The 17380-nt window shown below is 34.6% G+C and overlaps 1 protein-coding gene, 1 long non-coding RNA gene and 1 pseudogene across 6 annotated transcripts in view; 2 read left to right on the plus strand and 1 right to left on the minus strand.

Moving 5' to 3' along the window:
* Positions 1–2: 2 nt before the first annotated feature.
* On the plus strand, positions 3–9699 carry LOC140989525 (arginine--tRNA ligase, chloroplastic/mitochondrial-like). 5 transcript variants are annotated; one of them, XM_073458741.1, is made up of 20 exons: positions 2179–2477; positions 2896–3081; positions 3193–3280; positions 3779–3853; positions 4035–4174; positions 4346–4421; positions 4505–4606; positions 4691–4906; positions 5678–5758; positions 6123–6206; positions 6393–6497; positions 6977–7155; positions 7349–7433; positions 7543–7729; positions 7843–7912; positions 8115–8184; positions 8439–8528; positions 8759–8827; positions 9131–9229; positions 9431–9699. In XM_073458741.1, the coding sequence occupies exons 4-20, from the start codon at positions 3845–3847 to the stop codon at positions 9539–9541; spliced, it is 1773 nt and encodes a 590-aa protein (XP_073314842.1). In that variant the 5' UTR covers positions 2179–2477; positions 2896–3081; positions 3193–3280; positions 3779–3844; the 3' UTR covers positions 9542–9699. The 5 variants fall into 5 exon arrangements, with proteins under 5 accessions (XP_073314839.1, XP_073314844.1, XP_073314840.1 ...); XM_073458738.1 differs by lacking the exons at positions 2179–2477; positions 3193–3280 and adding an exon at positions 3–153 and having other exon boundaries at positions 3783–3853; XM_073458739.1 differs by lacking the exon at positions 3193–3280 and having other exon boundaries at positions 2174–2477; positions 3783–3853.
* Positions 9700–10966: 1267 nt separating this feature from the next.
* On the plus strand, positions 10967–13837 carry LOC140990018 (tubulin beta-6 chain-like; annotated as a pseudogene).
* A 352-nt stretch (positions 13838–14189) lies between these two features.
* LOC140990019 (uncharacterized) overlaps positions 14190–17380 on the minus strand; it is a 6802-nt gene continuing 3611 nt past the window's right edge. The window contains exon 2 of the long non-coding RNA XR_012177607.1: positions 14190–14600. This is a non-coding gene — a long non-coding RNA (uncharacterized lncRNA). The remainder of the gene's footprint in view (positions 14601–17380) is intronic.

Here is a 17380-nt window from a genome sequence, read left to right on the forward strand (position 1 = left end):
TAAATTAAGAAATAAAAAAACTAAATTCCTAATTCTAATTTCTAATATTCTACTGTCTCCACTCTTCGGCTCTTCGCTCTTCCCTCTTCCCTCCCTTTGCGCCTCAGCTGCTCAGCCCTCAGCCCTCAGCCAGTCGCCGCCTCTTCTCAAAAAGTGAGTATACATTTGATTAAATCGTATATACACCGAAATTGTATAACGCAAAGATCTCTCCTAATTTGTATATCTGAATCGGTGTTATTGAGATTTGTTCAAGATAGAATGATTTCTGGTATGTTGGAATCATTTTAAACGTGATGAATTGCTTTAGGATTGTGAAATATTATTATTTGTTGGGGGTTTTGTTTTCTCTTTGGGCTTGATAGATTTTTGGGTCGTGTTATTAATAGTAGAGAAACTTGTTTTTTTGTGGCTTTCCTGGTATGATGAAGGTGCATTGATGTTAATAGACTTTTCTGTGACTTGATCTACTCAAGAGACTAAAGCTTGTTTGTCTTGATTCCAATATGCCTTCAAGTTTTTATTTTTCATCAGTTGGAGAGTAAATAAATGGATTTGCCGAAAATGTGTTTCACTGGACCAGTGGACTGTCAATGTGCAATAGTTCATTCATTGTATCTGATCCATGTTTCACTGGACTTGCTTTTGAATATGTGAATTACTTGTGAGTTGCTCCCATCTCTGCTTAATTATAAATCCACTCTTTTGTTCTTAAGGTTTAAGCTGTCTTTGGATTACGTTTCTTTATTGGTGTTTGACTTACGCATTTGAGGTGCCAATTAGTGTACACTTTAATGATCATATTCCAATATTCTGTGTGGCTAAAATCGTTTGTGCCAAGAGTGCTCCACTTTTCTAAGCGGCCCGACATTTTATTTTAAAAAGTAGTGTGGTGGATTGGTTGTTGGCATTGCGTTTCGAGAAGAAATGCTTGAAGATGTGGTTCGTTTTCCTTCTGAGAAAGTAATCTCATGTAGCATCTTAATGTTTTTATTGGTTAGACATCGTTTAGTGCAGATAATGAAACATTAGATGATTATAGATTTTTGTTCCATACACTTATTTCTGATATGTATTTGCATCTAAAATATTGTGAAATTAAAAGATCAATGATTGGATAGAAGTTATTGTTTATTTGGCTGATAAAAACAAGAAAATTTATTGTGAATTGTTAGCAATCAAATTGAAGATGCAAACCAACGAGTTACTCCACCTCTGTATTTCTAACGAGTTGCCATGTTTGAGGAAAAATATCTTGTGGTCACATTGCTGAATGGAATATACGATGTATAAAGTCTGTATTTAGGGGATTTTATGAGATTTCCTGTGTTTTTGAAGAAGAGGTTAAAAAATTGTGCTCCTTGTGTTGTCTGTGCATGAGGTTGCTTGGTTTGGTTTTGGTACTATCTGTTGTTGTATAGTTACAGTATGTATGAATATATGAGTCGATGAATCACTTGCATTTTCGGCTTATAGAAAGAGATTTGATCATCTCCATGTGAGCTACTGAAAATGGATCAAGTTTGAAAATGATTTATTGAGGCTATTTCAGTGGTGTTTATCTCAAGTATGCTAAAAAGAGTTGTCTATTTCATAATCATAAGCTGATCATTTAACAATTTTTTGAAGAAGTTCCTACTTTTCAAGCCCAGACTTTGGTGCTCTAATACACAAACAAATCAAATTCAAGTATGGTATATGATTCTTGATTGAACTACGAGTAGTTGAACGATTGTAAAATCATGGAAGTCCGACTCGGTTATAACACATATAAGGGAGATATCTAAAGCCTTAACGAAATCTTTGAATTAGAACTTGGTTTCAGTTCCAAAATAAAAAATGAACTAGAAATGATGACCAACGGCTTGATTCAAGTTCTTAAAAGTGAAAAGGGTTTAATTATATTTGTTTTCTGTAATTTCAGATTTTAGGTGGATTATTGAATCCAAGTGGTGAGTTACGTTATTTATTGAATAAAAGATTATATTATATTTAATTTAATGATATTTACACTTATTAATTCAAAGATTATTAATATCTTTATTATTAACATTATTATTATTATTATTATTATCTAATATTATGTATTGCTTTCAGATGTGTACAACAAATAAGTAAACTTAGCAAGGGTATAATAGTAAATTTATTAATATTTAAAAGCTAATCATATCTTCAAAATGTTGAACCAAACAATCTTAATAGTATCACATAATGTTTGATTAATAATATATCAATTTTGTTATCTATAGCATAATCAATCATTTATTTATCTCATCACTTGTACCAAACACACCCTAATTAGATATATATACAGTTATCTATAATAATAGAATAACCCAAAAGTCAAGTGCCAAGCGCCACACAATCTTCTTATGTAAGCTTCTTCTCATCGGCGCCTCCTCTCTCGTTTCCTCCCTCACTAACTGCTCCCACACCTCACGACCGGCGCGTTCTTCTGCTCTTATGAATAATTTGAGGTGCAGTCAGTAGCTTTAATGATTCTTTTTTTAAAAGAATTTTGTTTTTCTATCCATTTTTTTTAAAGATTCCTCAAGTTTTCGGAGATTGTTAATGTGTTAGTTTTCGAGTAAAAACACGATGATTTTTCCTTCAACTTTTCAGTATTTGCGAAATCTTGATCTAGAAAAATATCGTGTCAATTAAAGATGTGAATAAGAAACCTAATTTTGTATTATTCAACATGTTCTTTTTTTTAATATTGTAGTTATCTAGACGGCTTTGTCGAAAGGTGTGAATGATATTAATGTATGGTAGTATATACTTCATGTTATTAATAGTGCTAGGTCTTGTTTGCTATATCTATAATTGTTATCTGTTGGTTTATTTTCTATTTTGTGTTCTATACTGGTTCGAAACTTTTGAATATGTGTGCAGGCTCTCTCAGAATGCGAACTGACGATTTTTTGTTGTTGTTGGAATCAACAATACACCAACACGAAGCTTTATAAATACACGTCTTTTCATCTTGTTGAACATCATAATTTATTTCCTCATCGTCACTCGGCGTTGAGATGTCACTAAGTGCTACTTTTGCCAGCCCAATTACATGTTTATCAGTTGGTATGTAGTTCTCCGCTCATTTCATCCAAAGTTCTCCACGTTTTATGTATATTGAGTGTGTGGATGAGTTGGACTGCTATTATTCTGATATTTGGAATCCCTTCGTTGCAGTGGTTCGACATAAGTTTACAGGAACTAGTTGACTTTAACTTGAAGCATTCACAATGGTTTGAAGCTTGCCCCATATTCTTGATACAAGGTTTTGTGATACGCAAAACCTGAGCCTGTGAATTTATTAGATAACCACAAAGTGTGTGATTTTTGCTGAACATTTTTGAAGTTTCATATGTTGATATTTCTAAAATAATATACATTGGTTTTTTGAGTAAGTCTGGACTGAGCGAGTGTGTCCAAATTCACCTGCAATTGATTAAAATGGGTTCTGAATGGTTGTGATGCAATGGGATCATTGTTACTGTTACAGAGTGAGTTTTGCAGGGAATGCAAATGTACAAGGCATGAAAACACATCTGTTTTGTAATAGTTGCTTAAATTTCATGTTTTTTAAACACCTTTCCAAAATTCTGAATGGCACACGTGTCTCCCAAAAGAATCAAACCTTCGGTGACCTATCTATTAATTTATGTCGTGTGTTGATGCTACTTTCATTAAGTTTCCGCAGTTTCTATGTTTTCATCCAAAATGCAACAACACGCTGGTGCTTTTTTGTAAGTTCTCGTGGTTCTCATGAAACTAGACAGGTATTATTAGAACTTCTCGAAAACTTTGCTGCTGCTCGGTGAAGGCACAGTCTCTATCAACTATGTCAAATGTGAGTTGTTGTAACCCATTTCTACGATGCTTCACATCTAAGGCAAACAAAACACTTACTGATATTGTAATTCCGATGTCAATCAGTGACACATCACTTACTGAAATTGATAGTTAGAAAATTGGTTGCAACTTTTGTGGTGAGCTTTTTTGATGTTTTGGGTGCATGCCCATTTGAGCAGGACCAGGAGATTGTGGGAAGTCTTAAACAAAAACTAGAGAAGATATTTGAAGAGTCATTGAGATTGACTGTCCCTGAGGAGGTGGACATAGATCCCTCTATTGCTATATGCCAAAAACCCGAGTTTGGTGATTATCAATGGTATGGTGCATTTCTTTTAAGGTTATAGTGTAGAACTATTGGAAAAGCAAGTTGGTCGCAACTTTCTTATTTTATGCTTCGTTTTCTTTCTTTGTATCTTGCATCAGATAACTTTATATGACCTATGATCTCTGTGTTTGTTAATTATGGAATCCTTTTTTGTTGTTACAGCAACAATGCCATGGGATTATGGTCAAAAGTTAAAGGCAAGGGTACTCAATTTAGAGGCCCACAACCAATTGGACAGGTACTGATGTTTTCTTGCGCTTTTTCTTAAAGAAAGTGTTATTATAGAATTTAATGTTTGTAAAATGTATTTTTGCTTTATAGGCCATCAGGGAAAATCTTCCCGTGTCTGAGATTATAGATTCATGCACAATAGCTGGAGCTGGATTCATAAATGTTGTAGTGTCTCGGCAATACATAGCAAAAGTAATTAACATAGAGGACTTCTCTTTAAGCTAAACTTTCGCGTGCGTGTTTTTTTTAGTAAAGTATTACCTAATTTTGGTGCAGAGCATTCAAAAGATGCTAGTCAATGGTATAGAAACATGGGCTCCTAAGCTTCAGGTGAAAAGAGCCGTGGTTGATTTCTCCTCACCTAACATAGCAAAAGAAATGCATGTCGGTCACTTACGATCAACAATCATTGGAGATACAATTGCTCGTATGCTGGAATTCTCAAATGTGGAGGTTCTAAGGAGGAACCATGTCGGCGACTGGGGCACACAGGTGGATATATGTATCAGTCTTAAAGATGCTATGGTCTTATTTAGAAAAATGATTGATTTTCTTGTCATGAACACCTTTCTTATTAGCTAATTTATTTGTGGAGTAGCTTTTGGTATTAATCAATCCTATATACTCGTGGATTAGCTGTTGATGTTTAAGTTTTTTCCCTTCAATTATTTATGAAGCATTTGAGAACAGAGGTTTCAACTCCTAACTGAACATGAATTCAATGCTCACCTCCAACTTCTTTGTAAGATTGATTGGATTGGATTGCCTTATTTACGTACTTCTCGTAAGTCCACGTAACTGTTTTAGTAATGTGTCATTAGCCTTGTAGCTCAGTTTAGGGTTTAAGTTAGTTCTTGTGAAGTTGTAATTCTCGGGGTTTTTTTTGGGGATCTTTTTGGCTACTAGTGAGGTCTTAGACTAATTTACCTCCCTTGTAATTTTTTATTGCTTTAAATAATGGTTTCATTTAGCGGTTTTTCTTAATATTAGTTTGAAAGGGTTTGGGTCTCAAATCTATTGTAGTCACCCGAACATGACCAATGAGATTATATGTTAAAAAATTATGGGTAGAATGTGTCTTTTAGAAGGAAAATATTTGGATTGCTATAGTTCTTCGTTCCTTTTTTCCATTTTCTCTTTTCTGGACAACTATGGAATTGATTTTATGGTTCAATAATTTGCTGATGCAAGTGAATGATTATTATAAAGATTCTTTTGTTATTTCTATCATGAACACTAAAGGTTGTGGGAAATGCTTTGCAGTTTGGTATGTTGATTGAGTACCTTTTTGAAAAGTTTCCAAGTGGAGAAGTTTCAAGCGATCAAGCCATTGGAGATCTGGAGGTGAGAGAATGAATATGAATACCTAACATCTTGTAGATTGTTGTATTCCTCACTTATTACACTAACGACGTGGAGACTGAAAATGGTCTTTGTACATACCAGGCTGATTGCATAGGATCTGAGCAACCAGAAGCTTGTGGAATATTCATTCTCATTACATTTTATTGCATTTTATTAGCCTTGTATATACTCTGGAATTTCTTTTTAGCATTAACTTTTTATTCTTTTAAAATTTCAGTTTTTGAAGAGTGAATATTGGCTACACTTATGTGCATGAGAACAAATCTAAATGCTTTATTTCTATAAAAGAATAATGGAGTTATGGTGAAGGGTCCCATGAACCACTGTCTTTCTTCTTAATCAGGCATTCTACAAGGCCTCAAAGCAGAGATTTGATAATGATCCCGATTTCAAGGAGAGGGCACAAAGGGCGGTGGTCAGTCTCCAGGTGTGTTAATTATAGCTCAAGGATTTGAGTTTGAGTTCTTGTAATTGTTTGGTTCTTCATGCTTCAAGCCTTGACAAGCAATTATGACCTGTTAATATTTTTTGTCAAATCAAAGCATGAAGCCATGTGGTTACTGATCAGTGTTTTTGTTTTTGGTACCTGATGCTATGACTGTACACGGTAAAGACCGGAGTGCAGCAGTATAGAGATGCATGGGCTCACATTTGTGAAATTAGCCGAAGAGGATATGAGAAAGTTTATCAGCGGCTTGGAGTACATTTGGAGGAAAAGGTACCACAACTATCTGAGTAAAGTTATTCATACTGGTTTATTTTAATTTTAGTGGAATGTGTGTTTTTTTTAATATTATTTTGTTCTAGAAATATGTAATATGGGTGCATTTGTTCCTCGAGACCTCAACGGCACGACGCCATTTCATTTTTTGTTTGCTGCCTCTAACTCGTCTACTGAGAGTTGGAATTGCTCATTGTGTAGACCTTGTACTGTAACAATTCCATTGAATGCTAGATTTATGATAACCTGATTCTGTATACACATCAGAGTATTACCAAAATGCACTATGCAGTCTATGCAGTTGATAGGCAATCTTATGGTGTGGTGGCTAATACAAAATATATTATTTTTTGTAATTTAGTTATTAATATTTATGATGTAGTAATTGGCCTGGTAGGTGATTGATTATATTTATGTGATGCTATTAAAGTTAATTAATTAATTTATTTTTTGGTTGAACATGTCCGTTTCACCAGGGTGAAAGTTTTTACAATCCATATATTCCACGGGCTTTAGAGTTGTTGAGTGAGAAGGGATTGATTCAGGAAAGTGAAGGTGCTCGTGTTATTTTTATTGAAGGAAAAGCTATACCGCTTATTGTTGTGAAAAGGGATGGTGGCTTCAACTATGCCTCAACTGATCTTGCTGCTCTGTGGTGAGCTTTGAATTTTGTGTACATGGATTCATCTTGTATTCGAGGCAGTTCTCTGTGTTCTTTCCTTTTTTTTAATTGTTTGAATTTTGATTATCTTGTTTCAACCATTTTTTTCCTGTTCTGAAACATTTCTTAGATGTTTGTACCGACTTCTGCCAATGCAAAGTGTGAAATGATTTCTTTTTCTTTATAGGTATCGACTGAATGAAGAAAAGGCTGATTGGATTATCTATGTAACTGATGTTGGCCAACGTGAGCACTTCGAAATGTTCTTCACAGTAAGTTTGAACATTTTTCTTCTTGTACGCATCTTGTCTATATTATTGGCGCACTGTTCGTCTTCCTGTATTGGAGAAGGCTACAGAGCTTTATGGACTGTTCTTTCAGGCAGCTAGACGGGCTGGTTGGCTTCCAGCTGATGTCAATAGTTATCCTAGAGCTAGTCACGTAGGGTTTGGGCTTGTTTTAGGAGAGGATGGAAAACGATTCCGTACTCGAAGTACTGAAACTGTCAAACTAGTTGATTTACTCGATGAAGCCAAAAGTAAATGCAAAGCTACCTTAACTGAAAGAGGTTTGTTGCCATGTGCAATTCTTGCATTGTTTCTCTCAATTTGCTTTGCTGAATTGTTTATCTTTTGTTACTTGTACCATTAAATTAATCTTTTGAAATCTGAACCTGGCCAGGTAAGGCGAAAGAGTGGACTGAAGTTGAACTTGATGAAATTGCTGAAGCGGTTGGATATGGGGCTGTTAAGTGAGTGTCCTTCATTTTGAGTTAATGAAGAGTCCCGAGAAATTAGCAATTTATCTCTATGATAAACATCTTTAGTTCATCACAAAGAATTGATCCATATACGGATCACTTGTATGTTTGGTTTAGAGGAAGCGCTTTGTAATTTTCCCTAGATTTTACTTCTGGAATCATTAAGTAATGGTTTTTGCTGTATATTAAACAGATATGCTGACCTGAAGAATAACAGGACGACTAATTATACATTTAGTTTTGATCAAATGCTCAATGACAAGGTATGCCCATTGGATTCTATGAGTTACATACTAAATTGTGATGTATTAGTTTATTCTGGGCAATATAACTATAGCAAAATTTACTTTTCGCCTCTAATGAAATGCTGTTCTTTGCTGCATCAAATCAATAAAACTGTCCTTCCTCTTATTGCCTCCACCTGATTGGGCTTTTTCCTTTGTTCTGGTACATTAATTAGAATTCTTATCAGCTATCCTTTTTTTTATTGCTTATTACTTTGTTCCTTTTTGGGCAGGGGAATACTGCTGTGTATTTGCTGTATGCACATGCTCGAATCTGTTCAATTATCAGGAAATCGGGTAAAGACATGGAAGAGTTGAAAAAGGTGGGACGACTTACTTATAAGATTCTTCTGATCTTAATATGGTGATACACATTCTAGTGTTTCTGTGATGTGTTCTAATTGCTTTTATTCTCTGCTTATCTTATATAAAAGGAAACTCAAATATCAGAGTCGAAATTAACATACACTATTGAGGAACATATTTTGCGCTTGACCAAATTCAAAGTTAACTCATGATTCACAGCAATCGTTCTTGTTTACTTTTGCAACAGAAAGGGTTGATAGACTTGGCTCATCCCGACGAACGCAGGTTGGGGCTTCATTTGCTACAGTTTGCAGAGGTAACTAACTATTTTGCCATGATATTCCTTCTTGGATGCACTCATTATTGATGGAATTAGATCGAGTTTATGTTGAATTGAGAGAATGTAATATACACCTGTGGACTTGAAATAAGTGTCAGTCCTAAGTGTCAGTCCCACATGAAATACACATGATACTGATACATCCATCAGTTTAGGCCGTACAAGAAGTATTTAACTTGATGTGAATTGTTATGTAAACTAGGCCCTGATTATAGAGATAACTACTCTGACATCATCATATTCCGTTTGATCTTACTATACTTTTGCACTTCTTTACAGCATGTTGAAGAGTCATGCACTAATCTTTTACCGAATGTGCTGTGTGAATACTTGTACAATTTATCCGAACACTTCACAAAATTCTACACCAACTGCCAGGTATGACGTTTATTCATTTTGCATCAAGAAAAATGCTGGTAATTGATCCAGAGCAGGGCGTTCTCATATCCAAATGGCCATGCCATAGCAATGGCTATGACATGGCATGATCCCAACCATTTGGTGTTCAAATGCCTATCTGTTGACATATAGGGATTGTGAGACAATATGTGTTTAAACATGATTTTACTAAACTTGTAGGTTGTTGGCTCGGCGGAGGAGACAAGTAGACTGTTGCTATGTGAGGCGACGGCAATTGTCATGAGAAAATGTTTTCATGTGCTTGGAATCACCCCAGTGTACAAAATTTGAGCCATATTTTTTTTAAAAAAATTCTTGAGATATTTATCTGTCATTGAAAAGGCATATTAAGTCAGTTTATTTGATACAAGACGTTTCATATTCAATTGTAGGCTTTACAATTTCCGTTACCTTAATCACAAATTATAAGCCATTTGTGAGTTTTTTCAGATACATTGTTACCTTGTGTTTGATAGTTTCAGCAAAAGCAATATTGAATGATCTTTACATATAAATTATCTGATGCAGCTATTGTATGTTTGCACGATACACGGTTGAAACTAAGTCATGTGGTCTACTTAATATGTGGTACAACTATTGGTCCTATTTATTTGTGGTATTATTACTTTAATGAGTAGGTATTCTATGAGATAGATCGATTTGATATTTAAAACTAATATTTTTTTATGGATCAAGTTGAGTATGATATTCATGTCACAAAATTGACCTGCAGTGTGTTTTAATTATGATAAATTAAGACTTGTGGATATTTTTTAATGAAAAATCATGTGTTCAATAGGTTTGGATAATGATTTATACATAAATGATAAATATTAATGGGAAAAATAACTTTAAGATCTATATCTCATATGAACTTAGATTATTTTTTGCTAGTAATTGTTGGATGCACATGTTGTACGTAAAATTTATTTAATATTTGCTGAATCTAATAAACACAAATTCAACGGTTTGTGATAAATTAGTACATTTTATCCCATTAATTTAGTTTATATTTCTATTCAATAATGTACTTCAAAAAATATCAAATAAAATCCAACAGTCTTACTAAGATTGTTTGCATAAGATCATATTTTTGTAAAAGTGATTAAATTTATTAATTATACAAAATTGAGAAAAATCGGGAATAAGCAGTTTTTGAAAACAAATCTGACAATATGAGAAGTGAGGATTTTTTTTATATAGACAAGTGATTTTAACACTATTTTTTTAATTAAAAATTGAAATAGAATAGCATATAGGTCGAAGTTATTGCAAAATTTGAGTTTATGAAACACAGACATTTTTAAGTCAAACACAAAAACTTTTGTGAGACGATATCACGGATCAATTTCGTAATACGGATCTCTTATTTGGATCATTCATGAAAAAGTATTACTTTTTATGCTAAGAATATTACTTTTTATTGTTAATATCGGTAGGATTGACTCGTCTCATAGATAAAAATCCATGAAACCGTCTCACAAGAGATCTACTCTAAATCAAAAACTGAGAATCATTTATTTATAGTGATTGCAAAATATTTAAACTTCATTATTTAAATTACAAATGGATCCATATATATATATACATATTACTTATTACAGCCAAAAAACAGTTGTATCTATTTTTTTAAAAAAGTGGTTGGATCGAACATAATATCTCACACGTGGGTCCCGCATGTTTTTTCCTTTGTCGCTTGCCTCCTTACCTTATGCTCTCTCATTCACTTCCCTCCAATTCCCCTTGCCATCAATCATTTTCTTGACAACTCTGTAAATTTGAAACACGATTTTGAGTTAGTATTTGGAGAGAGGACCACGAGTCTCTTCTTCAAATATTAACCTCCACCTCCCTCCGTTAAATCCTCGCACTCTACATTTCACATTTTGCAAAAGCACGGCAAGAATACTGTTTAAGAAGACCGAGAAATGAGGGAAATCTTACACATTCAGGGAGGGCAATGCGGAAACCAGATCGGGTCCAAATTCTGGGAAGTGATTTGCGATGAGCACGGTGTGGATCCGACCGGGAAATTCAGCGGAGACGGATCGTCTGACACTCAGTTGGAACGGATCAATGTCTATTTCAACGAAGCGTCGGGTGGGAGGTACGTGCCTCGTGCGGTGCTCATGGATCCGGCACGTATGGACAGGTCTTCCGCCCTGATAACTTTGTGTTTGGACAGTCTGGTGCCGGGAATAATTGGGCTAAGGGACATTATACCGAGGGAGCGGAGTTGATTGATTCGGTGCTTGATGTTGTCAGGAAAGAGGCTGAAAATTGTGATTGCTTGCAAGGTTTGTTACCTGATCCTTCATCTTCTCTTTTCTTGTTTCCTAATTGTCATCGTGCGAATTAATCAGTTGATGCATGGTTACATTTTGTATATCTGCATGGTTTGAGGCGTTATGGTTTTTTGTGGGAAATGGGAATATTTGAAAAAAAATGTGATACATAATTTACTTTCGGGTTCCTTGTTAGCTTTGGTTTGCTCATTGATGGTAGATCTTGAGCGTATTGATAAATGCGTTCATGTGATGTTGGTTTACTGGGAATTTGATCTAGATTTGGAATTGTACTTGTGCTTGAGTCGTGTCACTAGTTTATTGTAATTTTCGGATGCTCTTTTGGAGTTTTTTTTATATATAAAATCAAGACATTTGTGATCGTTGAATTGGGTGAAAATGTCGATTTTCATGAGCTAATTATTGATCGTTCAACTTTATTACGTTGTTTTGCATTTTGATGGTAGAGTCTGTGGGGAACATCCTTCTGTTGCAAAATTATGCTTGCGCCTCACAGAGTGTCTGCCTTCTTGAATTGAGATATATGCGTATAACCATATTTATTGTTAATGGGACTTGGGAACTCCATACCAGATGCAAATTACAAATCTTAGTTTTTATAATTTTTTTGCTATTGTATTTGATTTTAGTATGTTTCATTGCTTCCAATTATATTGGGACACTTACTGTACTGCTGAAGTTTTAACACATTGCATTTTGTGCACGTTAGTATGACATTGCTCGTTGCTTGAGGATCTCACGTGTTTTCCCCTTCTATAATATAGTTGATCAAGTTTTTAATCACTATGCAATTCTTCCAATAAAAACAAGGGGAAGAAGAATTCCCCAGACAGTCATTAAATTTTCATTGGTTTCACATGGTCAGGGTTCCAGGTTTGCCATTCACTGGGAGGCGGCACGGGATCTGGCATGGGTACCCTCTTGATTTCAAAGATCAGAGAGGAATATCCAGACAGGATGATGCTTACGTTTTCTGTTTTCCCTTCACCAAAGGTCTCCGACACTGTTGTTGAACCATATAATGCTACACTTTCTGTGCACCAATTGGTGGAGAACGCAGATGAATGCATGGTACTTGACAATGAAGCGACTCTATGACATCTGTTTCAGGACGTTGAAGCTCAGCACTCCTAGCTGTAAGCAACTATTTAGTTACTTCAAGAAATCATATAAAAAGCCACATCTCTTGGTTTTTAATTCGTTGTTTTTAATTTATCTTTAAAAAGTAAAATCCCAACCAAGTGTCACATTTTCTTCTAAGAATCTTCTGTATCAAACAAGCTCTTTCTGTTGAGACTGCAAGTTATTGAATCATTTTTTTTCCCAGAAAAAAACAATTTTTTTTTTGCCAGTTGGAGACTTGAACCACTTGATCTCTGCAACTATGAGTGGAGTAACCTGTTGTTTAAGGTTCCCTGGTCAGCTCAATTCCGATCTCAGAAAACTCGCAGTGAACTTGATACCTTTCCCACGACTCCATTTCTTCATGGTGGGATTCGCCCCCCTCACCTCTCGTGGATCCCAGCAATACATCTCTCTCACCGTTCCTGAGCTAACTCAACAAATGTGGGATGCCAAGAACATGATGTGTGCTGCTGATCCTCGTCATGGTCGCTATCTGACTGCCTCTGCCATGTTCCGTGGGAAAATGAGCACCAAAGAGGTGGATGAACAGATGCTTAATGTGCAGAACAAGAACTCATCATACTTTGTTGAGTGGATCCCAAATAATGTGAAATCTAGTGTGTGTGACATCCCACCTCGAGGTCTGAAAATGGCATCCACTTTCATTGGAAATTCGACATCAATTCAAGAAATGTTTAGGAGAGTGAGTGAACAATTCACTGCCATGTTCCGTCGGAAGGCTTTCTTGCACTGGTATACCGGGGAAGGCATGGATGAAATGGAGTTCACTGAAGCTGAGAGTAATATGAATGATCTGGTGGTTGAGTACCAGCAATATCAAGATGCCACTGCAGACGACGATGAAGAGTATGAACACGAGGGTGGTGAAGAGGTTTACGAAGGTTAATATGGTAGTATTCTCATTACTTTCTGCGCTCTCAAATCTTCTACCACACAATTGTGTTTCATTTCATATATTTAGATGATGATATGTGGAATAAATTATTTTAAGACACATTATCATTCATCTATACACATGAGATAGCAGATGAAATATTATTAGAAATAGGAGATTTGAGATCGCATTCCCGTTTTGTTTCTTCCATGTATCGTGTAACATTTTCTTTGTTGTGTTCTCATTCTTCCAGTTTGCTGATGTGTTTTCCACAAGTTTGATGTTATGTACTGTGTTTAGTATGAATATTATTTGTCAATGTGTTTTAAATGCATTTGTTTGGTAAATGTAATATTTCCCCCAGTATGATCAGTGTATTCTGCTTGGAGATTAATTATGGGCCAAACCAGGAGACCCCTCCCTCTGTTAAAAGTTAAATGAAACTCTATATAACATATAGGCTCAGACTCATGTCACAGTTGCCAAAACATGAAATGTGGCAAAAAAAGATTTTTGGGGTAAATGCTATTTTGAAAACCAATACCAATAGAAGAATGCAAATATCGAATTAATGATCATTTAAAAAGTTCTCTACTACTAAGTCATTCCTAAATTTTGAAAAAAGAGTAATTAATATCATGTTCTTGGTATTTTTATACCACAAGCGTTCCTCATGGACTTAATCTGGATTATTCCCTTCCTCATCCTCCTAGCTTCAGCAAATCTGACCCGCTTATCAGCTCTCTCTTGATTCTCATCCAACGGCTGAGTTGAGTCCACCCCAAAAGCCTCTTCAGGAGTTAGGTTGGGCCGATACGGTTGACCGACTCAAGCCCATTATTAGGTGGGTACACTTGGGTTCTAATGGGCCCAAATGGAGGATAAAGTTTATGAGCCGTCTGATCAGCAACGAACGGCTGTCGATGAGGCAACATGATAGTTTCATCATGCTGGATAAAATCCATTCCAAGGTTCAGAAATCTTCCCATGTACCTTTCAGGCTCTTCTTTTCTTTGGCGAGTTTCTAGTGCCTGTAAAGAAGATAAATACGGTCACCAAATAAACCAAAATAATAGCAAAAACATCCATCTCATATATAATAATACTAATTATTATTATATGATTTGTCACATCATAATTCGCAATCGAATAATGTAATTTCTTATTCGGTAAAAAAAATTCATGAAAGTGATGGGTTTATACCTCTTGTTTCTGTTGAAAAATTATTTAAAAATGTGAAAAATATTTGTGTTGAAAATGTGAATGTTGAATGTTGAAAATTAGGTAAAATTAGGTGTTGAATATTGAAAATTAGTGTGTGATGATGTAGGTAATGATGTATTTTATTTTTGGATTATTTGTAAAAAATTTCTATAAATAGATTTCTCATTTGTGAAGAAAATCACAATTGAGTAGAGAGAAAAATATTATAAAGTGTGTTGTTTGGTAAATTTTGAGTTTTTGAGATTTTTATTTTTTTACCATAAATTTTTACTTTTTCACAACACGTTATCAGCATGAAGCTCTAAAAGTCCTCCATCCTTTTCCAAACTCCAAACAGAAGAAAAATGTAACAAAATTAATAATATTTATTATACTGTTATTTATTTATTGTGTATATATGTAATATATAATATAATGTTATTATTAGAAATAATACAAATAAATTTTTCAAAAACTTGTTATAAATCCTGGGAGGATGTTAAGACGACATCCCACACTCCCGGTAAGGGATACGACAAGTATAAAAGCCTATAATGTTTTTAAACAAAATAACTTATGACACCTCATTATAATAATGTGATATGATATACATAATTATTTAAACATGACTAATATTATATACACCATATTATTACCATAAAATTATACAAATACATACATTTATTTTTTTATACACCAACGATAATAAACGGTAACAAAACGGCTAGTTTTTGCTCTATAAATACAATCTAACAAATATATTCGATCACTCCAACTTTCTCTTCTTCTCTAAAAATTATTCTTCATCAAATTTTCGAAGAAAAAAGAAGATGGATTTCACGAGATTATTTTTAATTATTTTGGTTATCATACTCACCAGTCTTGTATTTATCGGAGAATATCCTCCTCGTGTGTTTTCTTTATTTTTACGAATACTTGTACTTGTTGTTTATCCATTACTTTGTATTGCAATATTCATTAACTAATAAAATGCATCGTAATTTTTAGTACCACCATGGCAAACTTGGCAAAGCTCGAATTCATCGCTCTTGATATTACTGGGAAAAACTATATGCCATGGACTCTTGATGTAGAAATGCATCTTGAGTCATTGGGTCTAAGCGAGACCATTAAAGAAAATGGTATATCTTTATCACAAGAAAAAGCAAAAGCTATAATATTTTTACGACGACACCTTGATGAAGGTTTAAAATGTGAATATCTCATCGAAAAAGATCACATGGCTCTATGGAAATGATTAAAAGAGAGATTTGAACATATAAGAGAAGTTATACTTCCGACCGCCCGTGATGAATGGAATATGTTAAGATTCAAAGACTTTAAAAAAGTCAGTGATTACAATTCAGCGATGTATAGAATAATCTCGCAGTTAAAATTTTGTGGACATGAGGTTACAGAATCGGAAATGCTTGAAAAAACATTTTTCACGTTTCATGCATCAAATATAACACTACAGCAACAATATAGAGTGCGTGGATTTGCGAGATATTCTGAACTCATCGCCTGTCTTCTTGTGGCGGAAAAGAACAACGAGCTGTTGATGAGAAATCATCAGTCCCGACCCACTGGATCAACAGCATTTCCAGAAGTAAATGCTGTAAATAAAAATGAATTTAAACCTGGAAATCAAAATCAAATTCAAAGACAAGGTTTTGGTCGAGGTCGAGGTCGTGGACGAGGAAATGGTCATGGCCGTGGTCGAGGCCGTGGTTTTGAGAACAATCGAGATAGTTATTTTTATAACTCATCTCAAAAGGGCGTCACGAACCACCCACCGTAAAGGCATCATGAGAATATGAGTGTTAATGATAATCACTCTACAAGATTTGAAAGTTCTTGTTTCAGATGCGGCACTCCAGGACATTGGTCTCGTATTTGTCGAGTCCCCGAGCGCCTTTGCAAGCTCTATAAAGAATCGATAAAGGGGAAAGAAAAAGAGACCAACTTCACTGAACGCAGTGACCGTTTGAGTGATTCAACTCATTTTGATGCTGATGATTTTATGAATGATTTCTCTGGAAATAATCAATATGTTGGTGGGATAGAAATGAAAAATATTGATGCTGCAGATTTTCTCAATGATTTCTCCGAAAATGAACAATATATTGGTAAAATATAAGTGTAAAATAATTTATTTTTCATGTATTCATATGATAATATTTTATTGTACTATTATGATATGTGTTGTATTTTTCAATTAATTGCATATGTATTGTCAATAATTTTTTTTCATTGTATATTTTTTTGAAGTTCAAATATGAAAAATGCTACGAACAAAGCTGAAGTTTGCATACCTGATAGTGGTACAACGCACAGTATCCTCCGAGATAAAAGATATTTCTTGGAACTAAAACCAACAAAAACAATGGTGAATACAATATCAGGTCCTGTAGACTTGATTAAAGGTTGTGGTAAAGCACAATTTTTGTTACCTAATGGTACAAAATTTTTGATCAATGATGCTTTGTATTCACCACAATCAAAAAGAAATTTGTTGAGTTTTAATGATATATATTCCCATGGGTATGATACTCAAACAATGAATGAAGGGAATGAGAAATATATGTGTCTTACCACATA

This window comes from Primulina huaijiensis, chromosome 12 (assembly GCF_012295235.1).
Source record: "Primulina huaijiensis isolate GDHJ02 chromosome 12, ASM1229523v2, whole genome shotgun sequence".
Taxonomy (NCBI): domain Eukaryota; kingdom Viridiplantae; phylum Streptophyta; class Magnoliopsida; order Lamiales; family Gesneriaceae; genus Primulina; species Primulina huaijiensis.